The 19,387-nt window shown below is 45.9% G+C and overlaps 1 protein-coding gene across 1 annotated transcript; it reads left to right on the top strand.

The window, feature by feature from the left end:
* Window positions 1–1,736: 1,736 nt before the first annotated feature.
* Window positions 1,737–17,263, top strand: LOC122562554 (beta-crystallin B1-like). Its single transcript, XM_043715480.2, has 5 exons — window positions 1,737–1,936; window positions 7,290–7,408; window positions 9,394–9,526; window positions 10,735–10,877; window positions 16,885–17,263. The coding sequence occupies exons 1-5, from the start codon at window positions 1,820–1,822 to the stop codon at window positions 17,057–17,059; spliced, it is 687 nt and encodes a 228-aa protein (XP_043571415.1). The 5' UTR covers window positions 1,737–1,819; the 3' UTR covers window positions 17,060–17,263.
* The last annotated feature ends 2,124 nt before the right edge of the window (window positions 17,264–19,387 follow it).

The raw sequence follows: 19,387 nt of genomic DNA, 5'->3' as shown, positions 1-19,387 counted from the left end.
ATACAGCTTTTTCACAATCTCAGGAGATCCTAAAATAATTTGCAGATAATTAACAACTCCTGGAGTGTGGTCACCATTGTGCTATTGGAAACATGGCAGCCAATTTGCCTGTTGTAAGCTCAAATTGACATTAATATTCATGCAATAATGACCAGGTTATCTATTTTGGAGATGTTGACCGGATAATAAATATTCCCCCAAGCTGAAGGGTCAATAACAAGGAGATATAACTTTCAAGTGAAAAGCAGGAGGTTTTGAAGGGATTTGAGGAAAACACTTGCACCCAGAGGGTGGTCGGGGTCTGGAATTATTGCTTGAGTGTGTAGTTTGGGCAGGAAATCTCCAAAATGTACATGGATGAGCACTTGAAACATCATAACCTTCAAGGTAATGGACCAATTGATGGAAAATGGGACTAGTGTAAATCCGGAATAGTTTTTGTTGCTACAGACTTGATGGGCCGAAGAACCACTTCTGTACTGGATGAGATTAAGATTCTATTGCTGTTCTTCATGGAGCTATGAGATTTTTTTTATGTCCAATAGTGAGGGTAACCCTGATCTTAGTTAAAAATCAGATCTGATAGATGCTGTCGCTGACAGTGCAGCACTCCTTCAGCAGTGCACTGAAGTGACACATTATATTCTGGAGTGATGTCTCTGGAGTGAGATTTCAATCCACAACTATCTGGGGCCAAGGTGAGAGCATTGCCCACAGAGACATGTCTGACACCGTATAGTTTGGAGACTGATATATGTCAGTGTGTGTTGCTTCCAGTCACCAGCATTGTTATGTGATGAACAAAATTCATTTGTCAGTCATTTTCATATTTTGTGTGGTGTCAGGGATCATGTAAATCACTTTTGAACAGGGCAAAGTGCTTGCTTCAGCTCATAGTGAATTAGGCTTATTCCACCTGAATGCCTGGGAAAACAATTTGCTGGAATATGTGATGACCACTAAGTTTGGGTAGCAAACTCTGATGAGCTGTCAAATCTGTTGTCTGGGTTCATTTGAGAGCTGTACTTGCCAGCGTATAAATTCAGCCCTGAGTATCAGTTAGACATCACGTTCTGGCAGTGAGCACCAGATCCACAGGTAAGAGAGAGACAGAAAGCGAGAAAGGGAGGGTCAGAGATAAAGAATGTAGGAGGAAAAGCAGAGCAGAAGGAACATCATTGATGGAGGAAGCCTGAAGGGATAGGTCAATTAGGAGAAATGTAGACCAGATATTAAAAAAAAGTTTGATCAATGGTGTTTAATTTTGAGAAGTCTAGTGATGAACAAATTCTTCAGGACAATTCAAGGCTGAGGAAGATGAGATGAATTGCATAGGTTTTGATTACATTCACTTTGGATTTAGTAGAGCAAAGGCTTGGGAGAGATACAAAACACAGTTACATTTTTGCATATTCAGATGTAATGCATTGTGAGTGAACATGTTGTGAAATGCTGATTGCAGGACAGAGAGCTGAGAAGGCGCGAACACAGAAAACAGGGAAAGTGTGAGATGTGTTTAACTACACATAGTTTGAGCGGAATGTTGCTGATAAATACAAAATGGAATATGTCCATCCAAGGGCTTGCTTTTCTGATGATAAATTGGACAACTATTTTGCTGATTAGGAATGGAGTTTCCAAATTCACTCAGTTCAGTTTGAAGTAATTTATTCTGTGAATTGATGTGTCACCTGTTTCAGATGTGAGGGTATTTACTCGTTATTTTAATTCAGCTTGTGCCTTTTGCTGTGTTGGGATTTGGAACGGGCATCGTTTCCCACTCTTATTATCAACTCCATATCGGACCTGACCAGTTAGAATGTCTCAGACTACGAAAAGCACCACTCAGGAAAAGGGCACTCCACCCACTGGTACGGCTCCTGCTCCAGGTTCCAAGAGCTTGAAGACCAGGGAACCTGCAGCGGGCAACTTCAAGGTAAGTGCAGCATTTAGTGGCTTAAATCCCCAACCTGATCAAATACAATAGCCTTTAGGAACTGAAAGAAAGATAACCTCACTGGGCTCAACAACATTTATTCCTTTTTAATCCAATTTAATTTCTTGTTACCATCTCCCTGAATTACATTTGGTCACCATTCATAGATATAATTATCTACTGAATAATTTAAATTGATTTCCGTATTAATGTGCTTCACTAGTGCATTACCCTACAGCTAAATGAAAGTCTGCATAAATCTCTTTTTACAGTCCTGTTAGTGTTACCATTTTAGCCATGCCTCCTGGTATTTACATCCTTTCTCAGTGTGTAACAACCGACAGTCAGAAACTCTTTAAAAATGTTCAATTAAAGCACATCCAAGTTATCCAAAGTTTTCTGCAGAAAAACCTACCAAATTTCCTCATTAGTTCCTCTTTGGTTCCCTCTCCTTGGAACTTCTGAGTTGTTGAGGCTGGTCTTAACCATAAAGGAACCCTCCTCATCATGGCGACTAATAGACTGAGGTTGGAAATGTGAAACATTAGCTTTGTCATTATTGGGGCTGAGCATATTTGGAATGCCTCAGCTGTGAGCATCACTTTGGAATCTGGCCTGATATCCTTCTGGAAAGAGGGAAAAGCACAGATGGGAAGCATACTGAGTGCTGTGGCTCAATGATTAGCACTACTGCCTTACTGCGTTAGGAACCCGGGTTCAATTCCACTCTCGGATGACTGTTTGTGTGGAGTTTGCACAGCCTCCCTGTGAGTGTGTGGGTTTCCTCTGGGTGCTCCAATTTCTTCCCACAGTCCAAGTCTGTGCAGGTTAGTGTCCAGGGATGTGTAGGTTAGGTGGATTAGACATGGGAAATTCAGGGTTACAGGGATAGGGTAGGGGGCAGGGGCAGGTATGGGTGGGATGCTCTTCAGAAGGTTGTTGTGGACTCAATGGGCCAATGGCCTGCTTCCACACTGTAGGGATTCTATGATGCTTTGCACAGATACAATTATACAAAGAAATCACTAACAGTAACAAATTGTCTACATCGCAGCTTCATTGTACAGTGAAGCTTGGAAGTGTGACCTGGCTTTGAACGATGCTCTCTACCTTATAACATTACAATTCACTAGAATATCCTTGATGTGGAGGAGCTGGTGTCGGACTGAGGTGGACAAAGTTAAAAATCACACAACACCAGGTTAGAGTCCAATGGGTTTATGCACTAGCTTTCGGAGCCCTGGTCCTTTGTCGGTGTGCTAGTCAGTGAAATTCTTGCAAACAAAACAATATGATGTGGAATATTGTGTATCCTCTTTTGTTAGGGTTTATAAACTTCATCAAATGGCCCTAAAATGTCAAGTTGTTCTCCCCATTTCTTACAGTCACCTTGTTGGAAATCTGGGAGCAAGGTAGAGCTGCTCTTGGCATGCCCTCCTACACTCTCCATTGAACCAGGGTTGATCCCCTGCCTTGATGGTAATGGTTGAGTGGGGAATATGCCGGGCCATGAGGTTACAGATTGTGCTGGAGTATAACTCTGCTGCTGCTAATGGCCCACTGGATCCCCAGACTAGAGTTGCTTGATATATTCGAGGTTTGGCACCATGGTAGTGCCATTCAACACAATGGAGGTTATTCTAAATGTAAAGACAATAATTAGTAAGGTTAGATTACATGGGATTCAGGGTGAGCTTGCCAATTGGATACAAAATTGGTTTGATGGTGGGAGACACAGGGTGGTTATGCAGGGTTGTTTTTCAGATTGGAGGCCTGTGACCAGTGGTGCTCCACAGTGATTCGTGCTGGATCAAATTTGGTCAGTGGGCTGAGGAATGACCAATGGAGCTTAATTTAGATAAATATAACACATTGCATTTTGGTAAAACAAACAAGTAGAGGATTTAATGGTAGCCCTCTGGGTTATGTTCAAGAACAGAGAGAGGTAGAGTACATATTCCTTTGAAATTTGTGTCACATTTAGCCAGGGTGGCTAAGAAGACATTTAGCATTCTTGCTCTTCATTGCTCAGATTTCTGAGTGTAGGAGTTGGGATGTCATGTTGAGGTTGTACAAGACATTGGTGAGGCCTCTTCTGGACACTATGTGCCATTCTGGCCGCCCTATTATAGGAAGGGTATTATTCAGCTAGAGAGGCCTCAGAAAAGATTTACCAGGACGTCGCTGAGGATGGAGGGTTTGAGTTAGGAGAGGCTGGATAAGCTGGGACTTTTCTCATTGGAGTGTAGGAGGTTGAGGGGTGACCTTATAGAGATATATAAAATCATGACAGGCATAGAATCCCTACATTGTGGAAGCAGGCCACTTGAGTCCAAAGACCAATCCCGGTAACCCTGCATTTCCCATGGCAAACCCACCTAGCCAGCACATTGCTGGTCACTATGAGGCAATTTCCCATGGCCAATCCACCTAATCTGCATGTCTTTGGACTGTGGGAGGAAAGCAGAGCACCTGGATGAAATCCACACAGACATGGGGAGAGTGTGTAAACTCCACACAGAGAGTCACCCAAGATGAATCAAACCTGGGTCCCTGGCATTGTGAAGCAGCAGTGCTAACCACTGAGCCACCATATCACCTACATAAAAAAGGTGAATAGCAAAGGTCTTTTCCCTATAGGGTGGGGGTGGGGCGGAGAGGTGAGTTCAAAACTAAGGGACATATTTTTAAGGTGAGAAGAAAAAGATTTAAAAATGTTTTGAGGGCAACTCTTTTATAAAGAGAGTGGTTAGTGTGTGGAATGAACTGCCAGAAGAAGTGGTGGATATGGGTATGTTACAACATTTAAAAGACATTTTGGGTACATGCATGAATAGGAAAGGTTTGGAGGGATGTGGGCGAAACACAGGAAGGTGGGGCTAGTTTAATTTGGGAGCGTGGCTGGTTGGACCGAAGGGTCTGTTTCCATGTTGTATGACTCTATGACTATGAATTACCTTTAGCCTTTTATGGTGTTTCCCAGATGGATCCCCTGATCTTGTTTGTGTTAAAGAAATCCCAGTTGGTTTCCAGGCTGGCAGAGATCTTAGCTGAATGCTGTGCTCAATGAAGTGGGGGGACATTGGCTCTGTAAAATAGAACATTTTCTCACTTGATGCAGCTGGTGTTGGATGTTCACACTGTGGCTTACACCTGAATCGACCCCATCCAGGCCTCGAACCCCCAGCAGGCCAGTATCACTGTGACACCGTGAAATTTTCAAAAGGAGAGGCCCTAATTTTCTCTTCAATCCTCCATGAGGGCACTAGCATTTACAGAGGAACCTCGATTATCCAGCATTCGATTAACTGAATTTCGGATTTTCCAAATGAGATCACAAGGTCCCGATGTTTGGCTAAACTATATTATCCGGCATTCGATTATCCAAACAAAATATTCTTTGCTCGTGGCCTTCGGATAATCGAGGTTTTTCTTTCTAATTATCCCTTGATGTAAGTGGCTTGGAACGGCCATTTTGGAGGGCAGTTCAGAGTCAGTCACATTGCTGTGGGTCTGGAGTCACATGTAGGCCAGACCAGGTAAAGAAGGCAGATTTCCTTCCCTAAAAGACATTACGGAACCAGATGAGTTTTTTCCTTACGGCAGTCAAGAAAGGGTCACAGGACCTGAAACATTAACTCTGATTTCGCTTCACAGATGCTGCCAAACCTGCTGAGCTTTTCCAGCAACTTCTGTTTTTGTCTGTGGCTGCCATTAGGCTTTTTTTTATTCCAGATTTTCATATTGAATTTTAAACTTCTGCCCTGGTGGGATTCAAACCCGTGCCCCCAGAAGGTTAGCCTGGGGCCTTTGGATTGCGAGTCCAATAGCATTACCATTAGGCCTCCACCTCTCCTAAATTGGCCCAGCGTTGAGTTTGGTGCCCAATATAGCCCTCATGATGGAGGGTGATTCTCCAAAAGCAAAAGGCAGCCATGTTTGAGCCAGCCCTTGCCCAGGGGCAATGGTTAGAGACAAAAAAACTGCAGATGCTGGAATCCAAGGTAGACAAGTAGGAGGCCAGAAGAACACAGCAAGCCAGGGGGCAATGGTGGCAGGCAGGAAAGGAGAGGTTTGGCAGCGTCAGGTCCACTAGAAATCCACATGACATCAGCCACTCCATCGGGTTGAAAGGCAGATCTGGCTCAGTGGGCCAAATGGCCTACTCCCGGTTCCTATTGGATACATTTCTACAAGTATCCGAGAGCTTCCTGCTTGAACTATCAAGCCATTCTGCTCAAGTGATGGCCACTTGTGCCATTCCATCAGCACTGCCATTTGACTATTCGATTAGAATAGTTGGCTGCTTGTTTTTGAGTGCAAGCTTGATGGGCTGAAGAGCTGCTTTCTGTGCTATAAACCTTTTCTGTGTTTTTTCCACTGGATGATTACTGCAGACACTATAATGAATAATGACTGTGTTGTGCTGACAGTTCCACACTCATGTGCCCTCTTCCTGTTGTGAACATTGAGCATTTGATTCTGTTCTTCTCCGGCCTGTTAACAAGCTCTCCAACGAGCTAAATAGAAGGTCATTTGGAGACGCGTGGGCTCTCGGCTCACCCCTGCCCTCTCTTTAACAATTCCCATGAACTGTGGAAATGAAGGAAGACTGACAGACCAGCCCAAATGCTCTGATTTCAGAACTGTCTTTATCTTCACATGAAAATCTGTCCCCCCGCCACCACCTACCCTGTGTCAGCAGCAAGCATTGATTCCCCAGCTCACGTGCAGCATCGTTTATAGCAAAACTCACTCTGTTATTAACAAAATTAGATGGTCATTCTCCAGCACATTGCTGTATGTGAGATACCCATGTTAGTACTGGAAAACTATATGTATCATAGGGGGTACAGTGGCTCAGTGGTTAGTACTGCTGCCTCACAGCATCAGGGAGCCAGGTTCGATTCCACCCTCAGGTGACTGTCTGCGTAGAGTTTGCACATTCTCCTTGTGTCTGTGTGAGTTTCCACTGGATGCTCCCACAGTCCCAAGATGTGTGGGTTAGGTGGATTGGCTGTGCTAAATTGCCCATAGTGTTCATGGATGTGTAGGTTAGGTGCGTTAGTCAGGTGTAATATAAAATAATAGGGTAGGGGAATGGGTCTGGATGGGATATTCTTTGGAGGGTTAGTGTGGACTTGTTGGGCTGAATGGCCTGTTTTCCACACGGTAGGGATTCTATGAAATAAAAGAAAAGTTCTCTGCCAGTAGCTTCATCCCAAAAACCTCCCCCAGGCTATTTGAAAAGACAGAGGCCTCAAGAAACACAAATGAAAAGATCAAGGTCGGTCTGAGAAATATGGATTAATTTGGTTCTTGTCGCCTGGCTGCTTTTCTTCCTTTGCTGCAGATCTACATCTATGAGCAGGAGAATTTCCAGGGCAGATTCATGGAATTTTCCACTGAGTGCATGAACCTGTGCGATCGCAACTTCGATCGAGTCGGCAGTGTCCGTGTGGAGTGTGGACCGTAAGTTACCCTCGACTGAACTCAGATGCTGTTAGGGCAGTGAGCAAAGGAGACAGGAATCCACTTATGACCAGACTGTGTGTCCTTGAGAGGTGTTTGAGCCAACTCCTACTGACAGGCCCAGGATACCACTGGACTCTTATTAAAATCCAGGTTAGCGAAAGCATGAAATAGGGATAGGAGTAGGCTATTCAGCCCCTCAAGCCTATTCCACCACTAAATGAGATTGTGACTGATCTGTGACCTAACTCCATACACCTGCCTGTGCCCCATTTCTCTTAATTCCTTTGCTTAACAAATAATTATCAATCTCAGATTTAAAATTAATCCAGCATCCACTGTCATTTGTGGAAGAGAGTTCCAAACCTCTCCCATGTGTGTAGAAGTGCTTTCTAACATCTCTCCTGAACAGTCTGGCCCTAATTCTCAGACTGTGCTCCCTAGTTCGCCAATCCCCAACCAGTGGAAATAGTTTACCTTTATTTACACTGTCTTTTCTGGTTAACATCTTGAAGATTTTGCTCAGACCACCCCTTAACCTTCCAGATTCTAGACAAAACAGGCCGCTCTCATCTCTCCTCATAACTTAATTGAGTGCAATGGAATTTCACTTTGCAGCTTCAATATACAGTTCCTCAGTGTGGATTGACATTCAATCCCTTAATCCTGGTCAATGCCGGGTGTCAGTAGAAACCAGATACTTCGCTGACAGATACTTCTTAATGTCTTGGTGATGTGTAATTCACAGAGGCTCGGGGTCATCACCCATTTGTTCCCTCAAGATTGCAGTCTGTGTTTCCTGGGGCATGCATGGAGATGGGGAAGAGAGCTGGCTGGGCCTAACTGGGTTGCAATTTCGAAGGAGCCACCTAAGACTCAATGGGGCTGGCTGGCCTCCTTCTCCTCTCTTTGATTCTGTGTATCCTCACCAATACAGGATGGGAAACATGGGAAAATGTAGCCGATTGATTGAAGCTGGGGGAGGTTGAAGATGTAACATCAACAGCCTGTGCATGGGCAACTCATTGGCTCCATCCTGAACAGGGACAACTTTCTAGAGCCAGGATTGGAGGGGACGAGGAGGGGGGAGGCATGACAGACCTACCCGACCTGAACACAATGGATCATCCATTAAACTATCCACAGGATCCCAGGCCAATGATCCAATCCCGCAGGCCAGCAGCTTAACCGGAGATGGCCTCTAGGTGGCAGAGTAGGCGGAAAGCCCTGTGTCCCTCCTTATCTACTTGTGGTTGGCAGGAGTTGGGGCTGCTCTCTAGAGAACTCCGAACCTTGCCCCAAAACAAACGTTGGCCTAAACACACACACACACACACACACCCCCCCCCAACAATCATACCCCAGCTCAGTTGGTAGCCTGTTTAGAAGAGGGGAGAAAGTGAGGTCTGCAGATGCTGGAGATCAAGGTTGAAACTTTATTGCTGGAACAGCACAGCAGGTCAGGCAGCATCCAGGGAACAGGAGATTCGACGTTTCGGGCACAGGCCCTTCTTCAGGAATTCCTGAAGAAGGGCCTGTGCCCGAAACGTCGAATCTCCTGTTCCCTGGATGCTGCCTGACCTGCTGTGCTGTTCCAGCAATAAAGTTTCAGCCTGTTTAGAAGAGCCATTTAAAAAAAAAATGTCCCCTCACTTACCCTCTGCTGACTCACTGTGCATCTTCAAAATCCCATCTGCTCTCCTTACTTGAATGGAGGTCAGACTTCTGACCATGAATTGGCAGCCCTGGCACAAAATCACAGTCAGGATTGCACCCCTACTGGTGCAGAGCTCCCCGATGAAGGGACTCCAGAAGACCACAGGGTAACTCCAGCCCGTTGTGTCTCTGCTACCATCATCTATTACTTTGATACAAGCCAGCTAGGAAAGGTCTTCAGGCGATATTATCAATAAACAAACTGCTGCTTCTCAGAGATACCAGCCTTCCCTCTTTGAGCTGACGTTAATTGTGTTCTGTCCCTGTAGCTGGGTTGCCTTTGAGCAATCTAATTTCCGTGGAGAGATGTTCATCTTGGAGAAAGGAGAGTATCCACGCTGGGATTCCTGGTCCAACAGCTACAGGAGTGATCGCTTCATGTCCTTCCGACCAATCTGCATGGTAACTTACTGAGCGGAGCTGTTAAATAATTGGTGACTTAAGTTATACCAGAGCAACCTCATCAATCAAACGTAAAATACATTTTCACTTCATCACCTCTTATTCACTCGCCATCAAGCACCGGGAGTGCTGGAGAAGCTCAGCAGGTCTGGCAACATCTTTGGAGAGAGAAAAACACGTTTCGAGTCTGGGATCACTCCTTTTTGGAAGCCAAGAAGAGGATTCATACCAGAGATGAAACGCTAACTGTTTCTCTCTCCACATGTGTGCTGCCAAGTCTGCTGAGTCTCTCCAGCACTCCCTGTGCTTGCTTCAGATTTCCAACATCAGCAGCATTTCACTTTTGTTAACTCTCCACGATGTTCCATCACTTTCAATTTAATTACCATCTGAATCCCCCACTATCAACATTCAGGGGGTTACCATATACTAGAAACTGAATTGGAGCATTGTATAAATCCTTTATTCACAGGAGCAGGTCAGAGGTTAGGAACACTGGGGCAAGTTAAGTCAACCCCTGATTCTCTAAAGCCCGTCCACCATCTGCAAGGCACAACTGAGGAGTGTGATGGAATATTGCCTGGATACATGCAGCTCCAACAATAACGCAAGCCTTTACTTTGCATCCTTGCATCCACATTGCCCTTGAAATCAAGAGTCAGTGCAATGTCTCATATTATTGAAGATTTTGGCATGCCTCACTTCCCAGCTTCCCCTTTTGTGACACAATCTCGATTTAGATTTAGATTTAGATTTTATTGTCATGTGTTCTCAAGTACAGGAGTACGGTGAAAAGTGTATAATGTCACCACATGGTGCCATCTTAGATATAAAATACTTAGGTGCAAAGGAATAAATGAAACAAAGTTTAAAAAGTTAAGCATTACCTTCATAGAATAAGTAGAAAAATAAAGAAATAAGGTATTAGTTAACATTAAAATCCTTCTCAATATAAACTAGAAATACAAAGGGATAATATTAAAACTGCTGTTAACATAATGACCATCTCAAATTCCCTGCTCTTTCCAATATTGGTCATGTCCTACACTTTGGACCTTGATCATTCTATCGCAGATTAATAATATAAAACCCTCAGAAGTGAATTACTGTTATGTAACACAACGTGTAACGAACTATCCCATAATGGGAAAGGAAGGTCATTGCAAAATGAAAACTAAAATGCTTGCAATTTCTTTCATTGCTCTCAGGATAACCAGGAGCACAAAATCTGCCTGTTTGAATTAGCGGAATTCCAAGGAAATAAGATGGAGATCACTGAGGATGACATCCCAAGCCTGTGGGCGTATGGTTTCTGTGACCGTGTGGGCAGTGTGAGAGTTCCCAGCGGCACGTGAGTATCTCCACCACAAACCCCATGAGCAATTCGTTCAACAAGTGCACCCACCATGCAGAAGATAGGCAGCTTATCTTTGTGGCAAAAGTGAGGATTGCAGATGCTGGAGATCAGAGTCAGAATTAGAGTGGTGCTGGAAAAGCTCAGCAGGTCAGGCAGCATCTGAGGAGCAGGAAACGTCGATTTTCCTGCTCCTCAAATGCTGCCTGACCTGCTGTGCATTTCCAGCACCACTCTAATCTTCCAACTTATCTTTGTGTACTACACCCTGAGGCTTTCCCGTGAAGAGACTTTGCAAACAGAGTGAAGATGATTTGTGGCTCTTGTTGCCAACGATCATGAGCCTGAGTTTCTTGGTGAGAAGAAGAAGCCCTGGTATGATTACATTTAAAATAAACTAGTGGAGTAATTGTCACAGTGCAGTCTCCTCTACGTGGGACAGACAAATGCAGACTGGATGACATTGTTGAAAGCCCCCTCTCTTCTGTAAGAATGTCCCAAGTCTCCTGGTCTCTTGCCATTTCTTCATGTTATCTTGCTCATATTTCTATCGTGGACTGGCTGCAGTGTTCCGTGAAGCCACCCAAGTAGAACAGCAGCTTGTTTTCTGTTTTGACATCATACAGCCTTCAAGGCACAGAACTGGGTTCACAAACTTTAGAGTATGAACACCGATCTCCATTTTTATAGCCAACTAGGAGAAAGTGAGGATGGCAGATGCTGGAGATCAGAGTCGAAGAGTGTGGTGCTGGAAAAGCACAGCAGGTCAGGCAGCATCCGAGGAGCAGGAGAGTAGACGTTCAGGAAGTTCATCATCAGACATTCCTGATGTTGCGCATATGCTCGAAACGTCGACTCTCCTGCTCCTCGGATGTTGCCTGACAGGCTATGCTTTTCCAGCACCACACCTTTTGACACCATTTTTTAGCAACAGCCCTCCCCCATCCCCTGCTCCCCCACCAGTGTCTTCTTGCGTGACATTTGCTGTCAATATTGCTGACTTACTTTCCTCTGTGCACACCTACCATTATCCCCTATTTTGAGGCTACATCTCAGGCATCGTTTTCCAGCACCCTGAACAAGGGTCATATCAAACTCGAGACATTAACTCTGTTCCTCTTTCCACAGATCCTGCCAGACCTGCTGAGTTTCTCCAACAATCTCTGTGTTTTTATTAAACCAGTTGTCATACCTTAGGATTCAAGTGCAATTTTCAGTCAGGGTTTATTAGGGATTGTCTTCCCTCACCCAGGTTCCACTTCTGTCTTGATAACAATGAGTGTTAGTGGTCTCTCTGACTGGGATACACCCTTGAATTTGATCTTACTCTCAATCATTGGAGACTGGAAATTACATCTGAAACTTTCTGACTGAGCAGTGAAGCCTTGCCTGAGGCTGCACAGTTCTATTTACCAGCTATAGCTTTCTAAGATCAGGGGTATTTAATAGACCGTATGTTGCATTACACAGCAAAAGACTTGCAGAGATTTTCTGGGGTTTTCTTTTTGTAAATCCACAAACACCAGTTTTTACCTTTCCCGAAATAGTCAAAAGGAAACAATATGGCGCACTCTGGACCTTCAACAATTGAAATGAAGGAAAAGTTCAACAAGTCACTAAAGGAGGAAAAGATATGTTCCCGCTCCCCTGTTGTCCAACAGTCTTAGAACCTCGGAAGTACCCCTTGGATACAAAGGGCACCTGGAGTAGATATAACTGAGAGAGAGGTGCAGGCAGTGACCACTCCCCCACTCCCCACCACGGCCAAGATCCCAGCTCATTTTTACAAAGGAAAGCCTGCCGCCCAAATCCCCCAAATAATGAATCGAGAAAGCAAATTACAAACAGTGCCCACTAGGGGCAGTGCGACAACACCCAACAAATCAAAATGGCGTGGAAAAGAGGGGAGGGAGCTCCATCAAAATGGTGTCAGTGCAGCAGAATTATCTCTTTGTTTATTATAATTTTAGAGAACCTGTCATCAAATCAGCAGAGTCCTCAGCAGAGGCCTCACCTTCATTCCCCTACGCTCTCGGATTAACAAATTCAACACGCGGCGAGACATCAAGCATTTCTTCCGCCGCCTTCGCCTCCGCGCCTGCTTCTTCAACCAAGATTCTCGCCCACCCTCTGACGACCCCTTCTCCCGCCTCCAACACACCCCATCCACCTGGACACCCCGTGCTGGCCTCTTACCTGCCCTTGATCTCTTCATAGCCAACTGCCGCGGCGACATTAACTGCCTCAACTTCTCCACCCTCTCACCCACTCCAACCTCTCACCCTCGGAACGTGCAGCCCTCCACTCCCTCCGTTCCAACCCCAACCTCACTATCAAACCGGCAGACAAGGGAGGCGCGGTAGTAGTTTGGCACACCGACCTTTACACCGCTGAGGCTAATTGCCAGCTCGCGGACACCTCCTCCTACTGCCCCCTTGACCATGACCCCACCCCCCACCACCAAACCATCATCTCCCAGACCATCCATAACCTCATCACCTCAGGGGATCTCCCATCCACCGCCTCCAACCTCATAGTCCCACAACCCTGCATCACCCGTTTCTACCTCCTGCCCAAAATCCACAAACCTGACTGCCCCAGCCGACCCATTGTCTCAGCCTGCTCCTGCCCCACCGAACTCATCTCTGCATACCTCGACACGGTCCTGTCCCTCTTAGTCCAAGAACTCCCCACCTACGTTCAGGACACGACCCACGCCCTCCATGATTTTTGCTTCCCCGGTCCCCAACGCCTTATCTTCACCATGGACATCCAGTCCCTGTACACCTTCATCCCCCATCACGAAGGACTCAAAGCCCTCCGCTTCTTCCTTTCCCGCCGTACCAACCAGTACCCTTCCACTGACACCCTCCTTCGACTGACTGAACTGGTCCTCACCCTGAACAACTTCTCTTTCCAATCCTCCCACTTCCTCCAAACGAAAGGATTAGCCATGGGCACCCGCATGGGCCCCAGCTATGCCTGCCTATTCGTAGGATATGTGGAACAGTCCATCTTCCGCAGCTACACTGGCCCTATCCCCCCACCTTTTCCTCCGCTACATCGGTGACTGTATCGGCGCTGCCTCCTGCTCCCATGAGGAGATTGAACAGTTCATCCACTTTACTAACACCTTCCACCCTGACCTCAAATTCACCTGGACCGTCGCAGACTCCTCCCGCCCCTTCCTAGACCTTTCCATTTCTATCTCGGGCGACCGAATCAACACGGACATTTACTATAAACCGACCGACTCCCACAGCTACCTAGACTACACCTCCTCCCACCCTGCCCCCTGTAAAAATACCATCCCATATTCCCAATTCCTTCATCTCCGCCGCATCTGCTCCCAGGATGACCAGTTCCAATACCGAACAACCCAGATGGCCTCCTTCTTCAAAGACCGCAATTTCCCCCTACACGTGATCGACGATGCCCTCCACCGCATCTCCTTTACTTCCCGCTCCTCCGCCCTTGAGCCCCGCTCCTCCAACCGCCACCAGGACAGAACCCCACTGGTCCTCACCTACCACCCCACCAACCTCCAGATACAGCATATCATCCGCCGTCATTTCCGTCACCTCCAAACGGACCCCACCACCAGGGATATATTTCCCTCCCCTCCCCTATCAGCGTTCCAAAAAGACCACTCCCTCCAAGACTCCCTCATCAGGTCCACACCACCCACCAACCCAACCTCCACTCCCAGCACCTTGCCTTCAACCGCAAGAAATGCAAAACTTGTGCCCACACCTCCCCCCTTACTTCCCTCCAAGACCCCAAGGGATACTTCCATATCCGCCACAAATTCACCTGCACCTCCACACACATCATTTATTGCATCCGCTGCACCCGATGTGGCCTCCTCTATATTGGGGAGACAGGCCGCCTACTTGCGGAATGTTTCAGAGAACACCTCTGGGACACCCGGACCAATCAACCCAACCACCCTGTGGCTCAACACTTCAACTCCCCCTCCCACTCCGCCAAGGACATGCAGGTCCTTGGACTCCTCCATCGCCAGACCATAGCAACACGACAGTTGGAGGAAGAGCGCCTCATCTTCCGCCTAGGAACCCTCCAACCACAAGGGATGAACTCAGACTTCTCCAGTTTCCTCATTTCCCCTCCCCCCACCTTGTCGCAGTCAAATCCCTCAAACTCAGCACCGCCTTCCTAACCTGCAATCTTCTTCCTGACCTCTCCGCCCCCACCCCACTCCGGCCTATCACCCTCACCTTGACCTCCCTCCACCTATCACATTTCCAATGCCCCTCCCCCAAGTCCCTCCTCCCTACCTTTTCTCTTAGCCTGCTGGACACACTTTCCTCATTCCTGAAGAAGGGCTTATGCCTGAAACGTTGATTCTCCTGTTCCTTAGATGCTGCCTAACCTGCTGCGCTTTTCCAGCAACACATTTTCAGCTCTGTCATCCAATCACCAAATTACAGAGCACGTCTTCTTTTCTTTAAATTCCATCCAGGCCATTATCTGGGCCAGCATTTATTGCTTATTTTTAATTGACTCTAGATCCAAGGGGATTTCGAGGGCCATTTCAGACTTAAGTTAATTTGGAGCTGGATCCGTATGTAGGTCAGACCAGGTAAGGAAGACAGATTTTCTTCCCTAAAGGGAATGAGCAACAATTGATTGTGTTTTCACGGTCACCATTTGACGAGCTGAATTCCAGACTTAACATTGAATTAAAATTTTCATCATCTGCTACGGTGGGCTTTGAACACATGACCCCAGATATTAGCCTGGGGAATTTGGGGGTGGGGTGGTCTGGATCACTAGTCTCTCCCCAGTGTCCTTTTTTTCACAAATAAACCATCTCAGTATTGCCCCTGTCAGTAACCAAATGAATGAATGTCAACCATTGCGAATGAGAGGCAGAGCAACAATAACAGAGCTGCGGGAGGGGAGGAGGAGAGTGAGGGGCTTCAATCAAATTGGGAGTTGTAGGGGGAAATAATGTACTCCACCCCTGTAATGCCCCCCGCCCTCTCGAAAGACTTCAAGGGTGTTGGTGTACACTGTGTTCACTCTCTCAGGCTACCCAGAATGTAGAGCCCATCTTTAAAAAATGAACCATCATAAAGTCATCATAAAATCTTATCAGTTAAATTTCAGAACCCATGTCTATTTTTTCCCCCAAATATTTTCCAATCAAATTGTTCAGAGGTATTGCTTCACTTCTCTGGGGGCGTGAACAGGGACACTACCAGTGCATCATCAGGGCCCATCTCCTATATGCAGAGTCCAAAGAATGTCACTTGCTCTCAATCTACTCTGGCAGGCAAGTGGATGGCACGGTGGCTCAGTGGCTGGTACTGCTGCCTCACAGCACCAGGATGCCAGGTTCAATTCCACCCTCGGGGGACTGTCTGTGTGGAGTTTGCGCATTCTCCCTGTGTCTGTGTGGGTTTCCTGGGGGTACTCTGGTTTCCTCCCACTGTCCAAAGATGTGCAGGTCAGGTGAATTGGCCATGCTAAATTGCCCATATTGTTAGGCGCAGTAGTCAGAGGGAAATGGGTCTGGGTAGGTTACTGTTCGGAGGGTCAGTGTGGATTTGTTGGGTCAAAGGGTCTGCTTCCACACTGGAGGGAATCTAATCTAATCAGGAGGCTGTAGGAACGCGGCTTCAGGAGGGGAGAAGAGAATGTTTTGGGTGTAATCCCACCTCAGGAAACCTGAAACATTGACTTCTCCATCTCCTGATGCTGCCTGGTGTGCTGTGTTCTTCCAATCTCCTGCCTGTCTACCTCAGATTCCAGCATCTGCAGTTTTTTTTTGTCTCAATTTACTCCAGGTCTGTTTTGGTTAACAGTTAAAGGGACCTGCATTTCTAACACTGACAGGGGATGAGGGGGCTGGGTGCTGGGAGGATGGTATAATGAAGTGCTCGCCCTGATCATACTTGATCTGCCAAGGGGGGTGGAGGGGGAGCTGGGTTTTTGGACGGGTAACAGACTCTGATGATAGTCTCGCTCCGTGTTTCAGTTGGGTTGGTTATCAGTACCCTGGATACAGAGGATACCAGTACCTGTTTGAGATGGGAGAGTACAGACACTGGAATGACTGGTGTGCCCAGCAGCCCCAGATGCAGTCCATCCGCCGCCTGAGAGACATGCAGTGGCATCAGAAAGGCTCCTTCCAGTTCACCGCCCCCAAGTGAGGAAACCCTCAGAGCTCCACAAGCCGATGGTGAAGCCGATGTCACTCATTTACATTTGACGGGATCATTTACCTGTCAAGGCTCCGATTATTGTTTTTAACTCACTCTGGTCAGCTAATTCCTCTGCACTTTACAATGTAAAGCAGATTTTTCAGAATCCAAAAGGTACTTTATGATGCAAATAAAGAAATTGGATGAAGGTTACTATCTCAGCCTGGTTCGTGTGTGTTTGAGCATTTCCCAGCGATAATTGTTTTTCCCTTCAGTGTTCCCCTCACCTCTGCTGGAGATCTGGGCTCCTGCTGCAATCAGCTTCAAATATCATAAAGAGAGAAGACATTGGAGCAGCAGAAGGCCATTTGGCCCCTTCACTCTGCCCTGTCATTCAAGCTAATCCAATATGGATTGGACCTTCTTCTGCAGGAACACCACTTTCCTGCCCTCTCCACGAATCCCTTGATTCCCCCAAGAGATTAAACAGAGATCATTCTCAGCCTTGAACGTACTCAATACTTGACATTTGAAAGTGTCCTATGGCAGAGAATTACAACAATTCATAACCTTCTGAGTGAAGATGTTTCTCCTCCTCTTTAGTTCCTAAATGATGGGTCTTTAATTCTGAGGCTGTGTCTTTGCTCCACAGTATGGTGACCCTTCATTTATGAGTCTAGATTAGAGTGGTGCTGGAAATACGTAGCAGGTCATTCCTGATGAAGGGCTTTTGCCCGAAACGTCAATTTTCCTGCTCCTCGGATGCTGCCTGACCTGTTGTACTTTTCCAGCACCACTTTAATCTAGACTTTGATTTTCAGCATCTGCAGTCCACACTTTTGTCTAGTTGATTTTGACCCCTCATTTATGAGCCCACAGTGAGTGCTGTCTGTGCCTAATGTGGATTCAGGCCAGTCTAGTCCCACATATTTCACAGGAAAATCTCTCCATAGCCAACCATACTCCACTTCCTCTCTTTCCAAGATCTGCTTAGATCCATTGTGTCACAACTGGCTGTCAGCAAAGAGCTGAAAACTAAATATTTCAGCGAGATAAATGCGATTGTCCCCAGAGCATTCAATTTACTCTTTCATTATCCTGGACTTAAAGCATTATGAAGCTCCAATCAGCCAGAAGTGCAGTTTGATGTCAATTTTAGTGATGCCTTTGAATTATTTCGGTGGCTCAGCAGATGAACACTTTCACATAATGGATGTGGATTCAAGTTTTGCTCCATAGTGTTATAACACGGGGTAAACTCTCCTGCTTAATTTAAAAGCTGGAGCACAGAAAAGATTTTCCCGTGCAGTAATCTGTGAAAACTTAATAGGCCAAGAACTAGTTAAAGTAAAAATTAACAACTTTATTTCTTAAAGTATAACAGATAATAATTAACTAACAACTATTTACAAGTCCTTCCTCTAACTTATCTTTTACCTTCCCCTTCTATAATACTAGTCCAATAAAACTCCCAACTAAGATTTACAAAACAACACTTATCTGAAAACCAGACTACTTCCAGTTTTCTCTGCATTCCTGTCTTTTTCTCCTTGGGAAGTCTGCTCACAGGTTACTGATTGATTAAGATACCTTTTAAAAGAGTTATTTTCTGGACAGCGTGCAGATGTCGTTGGCTTGGCAGTTCTCCTCTCAACTGTTCAATTTTCTCTGGTCTTTTACCCCCAGAGCATTGGATTGTGTCATTAGCTTTTAAGCTTGTCATATACTCAATTCAAACTGGATTGGAGTTTGGTATTTTTCGGGGTATAATTTAAACTGATTGGTATAATTCAAATCTGTTTTGTCACTTCCAGGCAACCAGCTATCCCAGTAGTTGGACTACACGTTACATTGTGTCTTATTGAGAACACTTGGCACTGTCACTGCTAGCTTTTAACTCTCTTAAAAGTACAGTACACCGACATCTTCATAACAATAGATTAAAGTACAAGGTGTCTGCTAGCATTCTGATGGAGTGCAGCCACGGTGAAAGTGCTAATTTTTGGTTGATGTGAAGTCCTGTCTGTCTGGAGCAATGTGTGAGTAAATGGTGATATGCCACAGTCATGTCAGCTTCAATGTGCAGTTTGGAGAGAGAAGACTTAAGCTTGCACGTGGAACATGATATCAGATGTGTGCAGCTAAACCTTGTGTTGGTTTTGAAAGCTGCAAGACAGCCAGCTACTGCAACTAATACCAGGTATAAAAAAATTCTATTTTATAAAATCTTTTTTAGTAACAGTCTTTAACTCTGGACTGCTGGGTGAGGCTGCATGGTTGCAAATTTCCCACTCCTTGTTCCTGAGGAGTTGAACGGTTTTTTGAGACTGAATTTAA

The sequence above is a fragment of the Chiloscyllium plagiosum genome, unplaced genomic scaffold (genome assembly GCF_037043375.1).
Source record: "Chiloscyllium plagiosum isolate Xiang-an unplaced genomic scaffold, Cpla_swu_hap1 HiC_scaffold_24, whole genome shotgun sequence".
Classification (NCBI taxonomy): Eukaryota; Metazoa; Chordata; class Chondrichthyes; order Orectolobiformes; family Hemiscylliidae; genus Chiloscyllium; species Chiloscyllium plagiosum.
The sequence above is the reverse complement of the archived record's forward strand: the minus strand, read 5'-3'. Positions and strand labels throughout refer to the sequence as shown.

What these genes read in the sequence shown, in the direction of transcription:
- LOC122562554 (XM_043715480.2), top strand. Translation starts at nt 1,820, where the DNA reads ATGTCTCAGACTACGAAAAGCACCACTCAGGAAAAGGGCACTCCACCC. An exon ending in CTGCAGCGGGCAACTTCAAG is followed by an intron (nt 1,937 to 7,289) that starts GTAAGTGCAGCA and finishes CCTTTGCTGCAG; the next exon opens with ATCTACATCTATGAGCAGGA. An exon ending in CCTTCCGACCAATCTGCATG is followed by an intron (nt 9,527 to 10,734) that starts GTAACTTACTGA and finishes CATTGCTCTCAG; the next exon opens with GATAACCAGGAGCACAAAAT.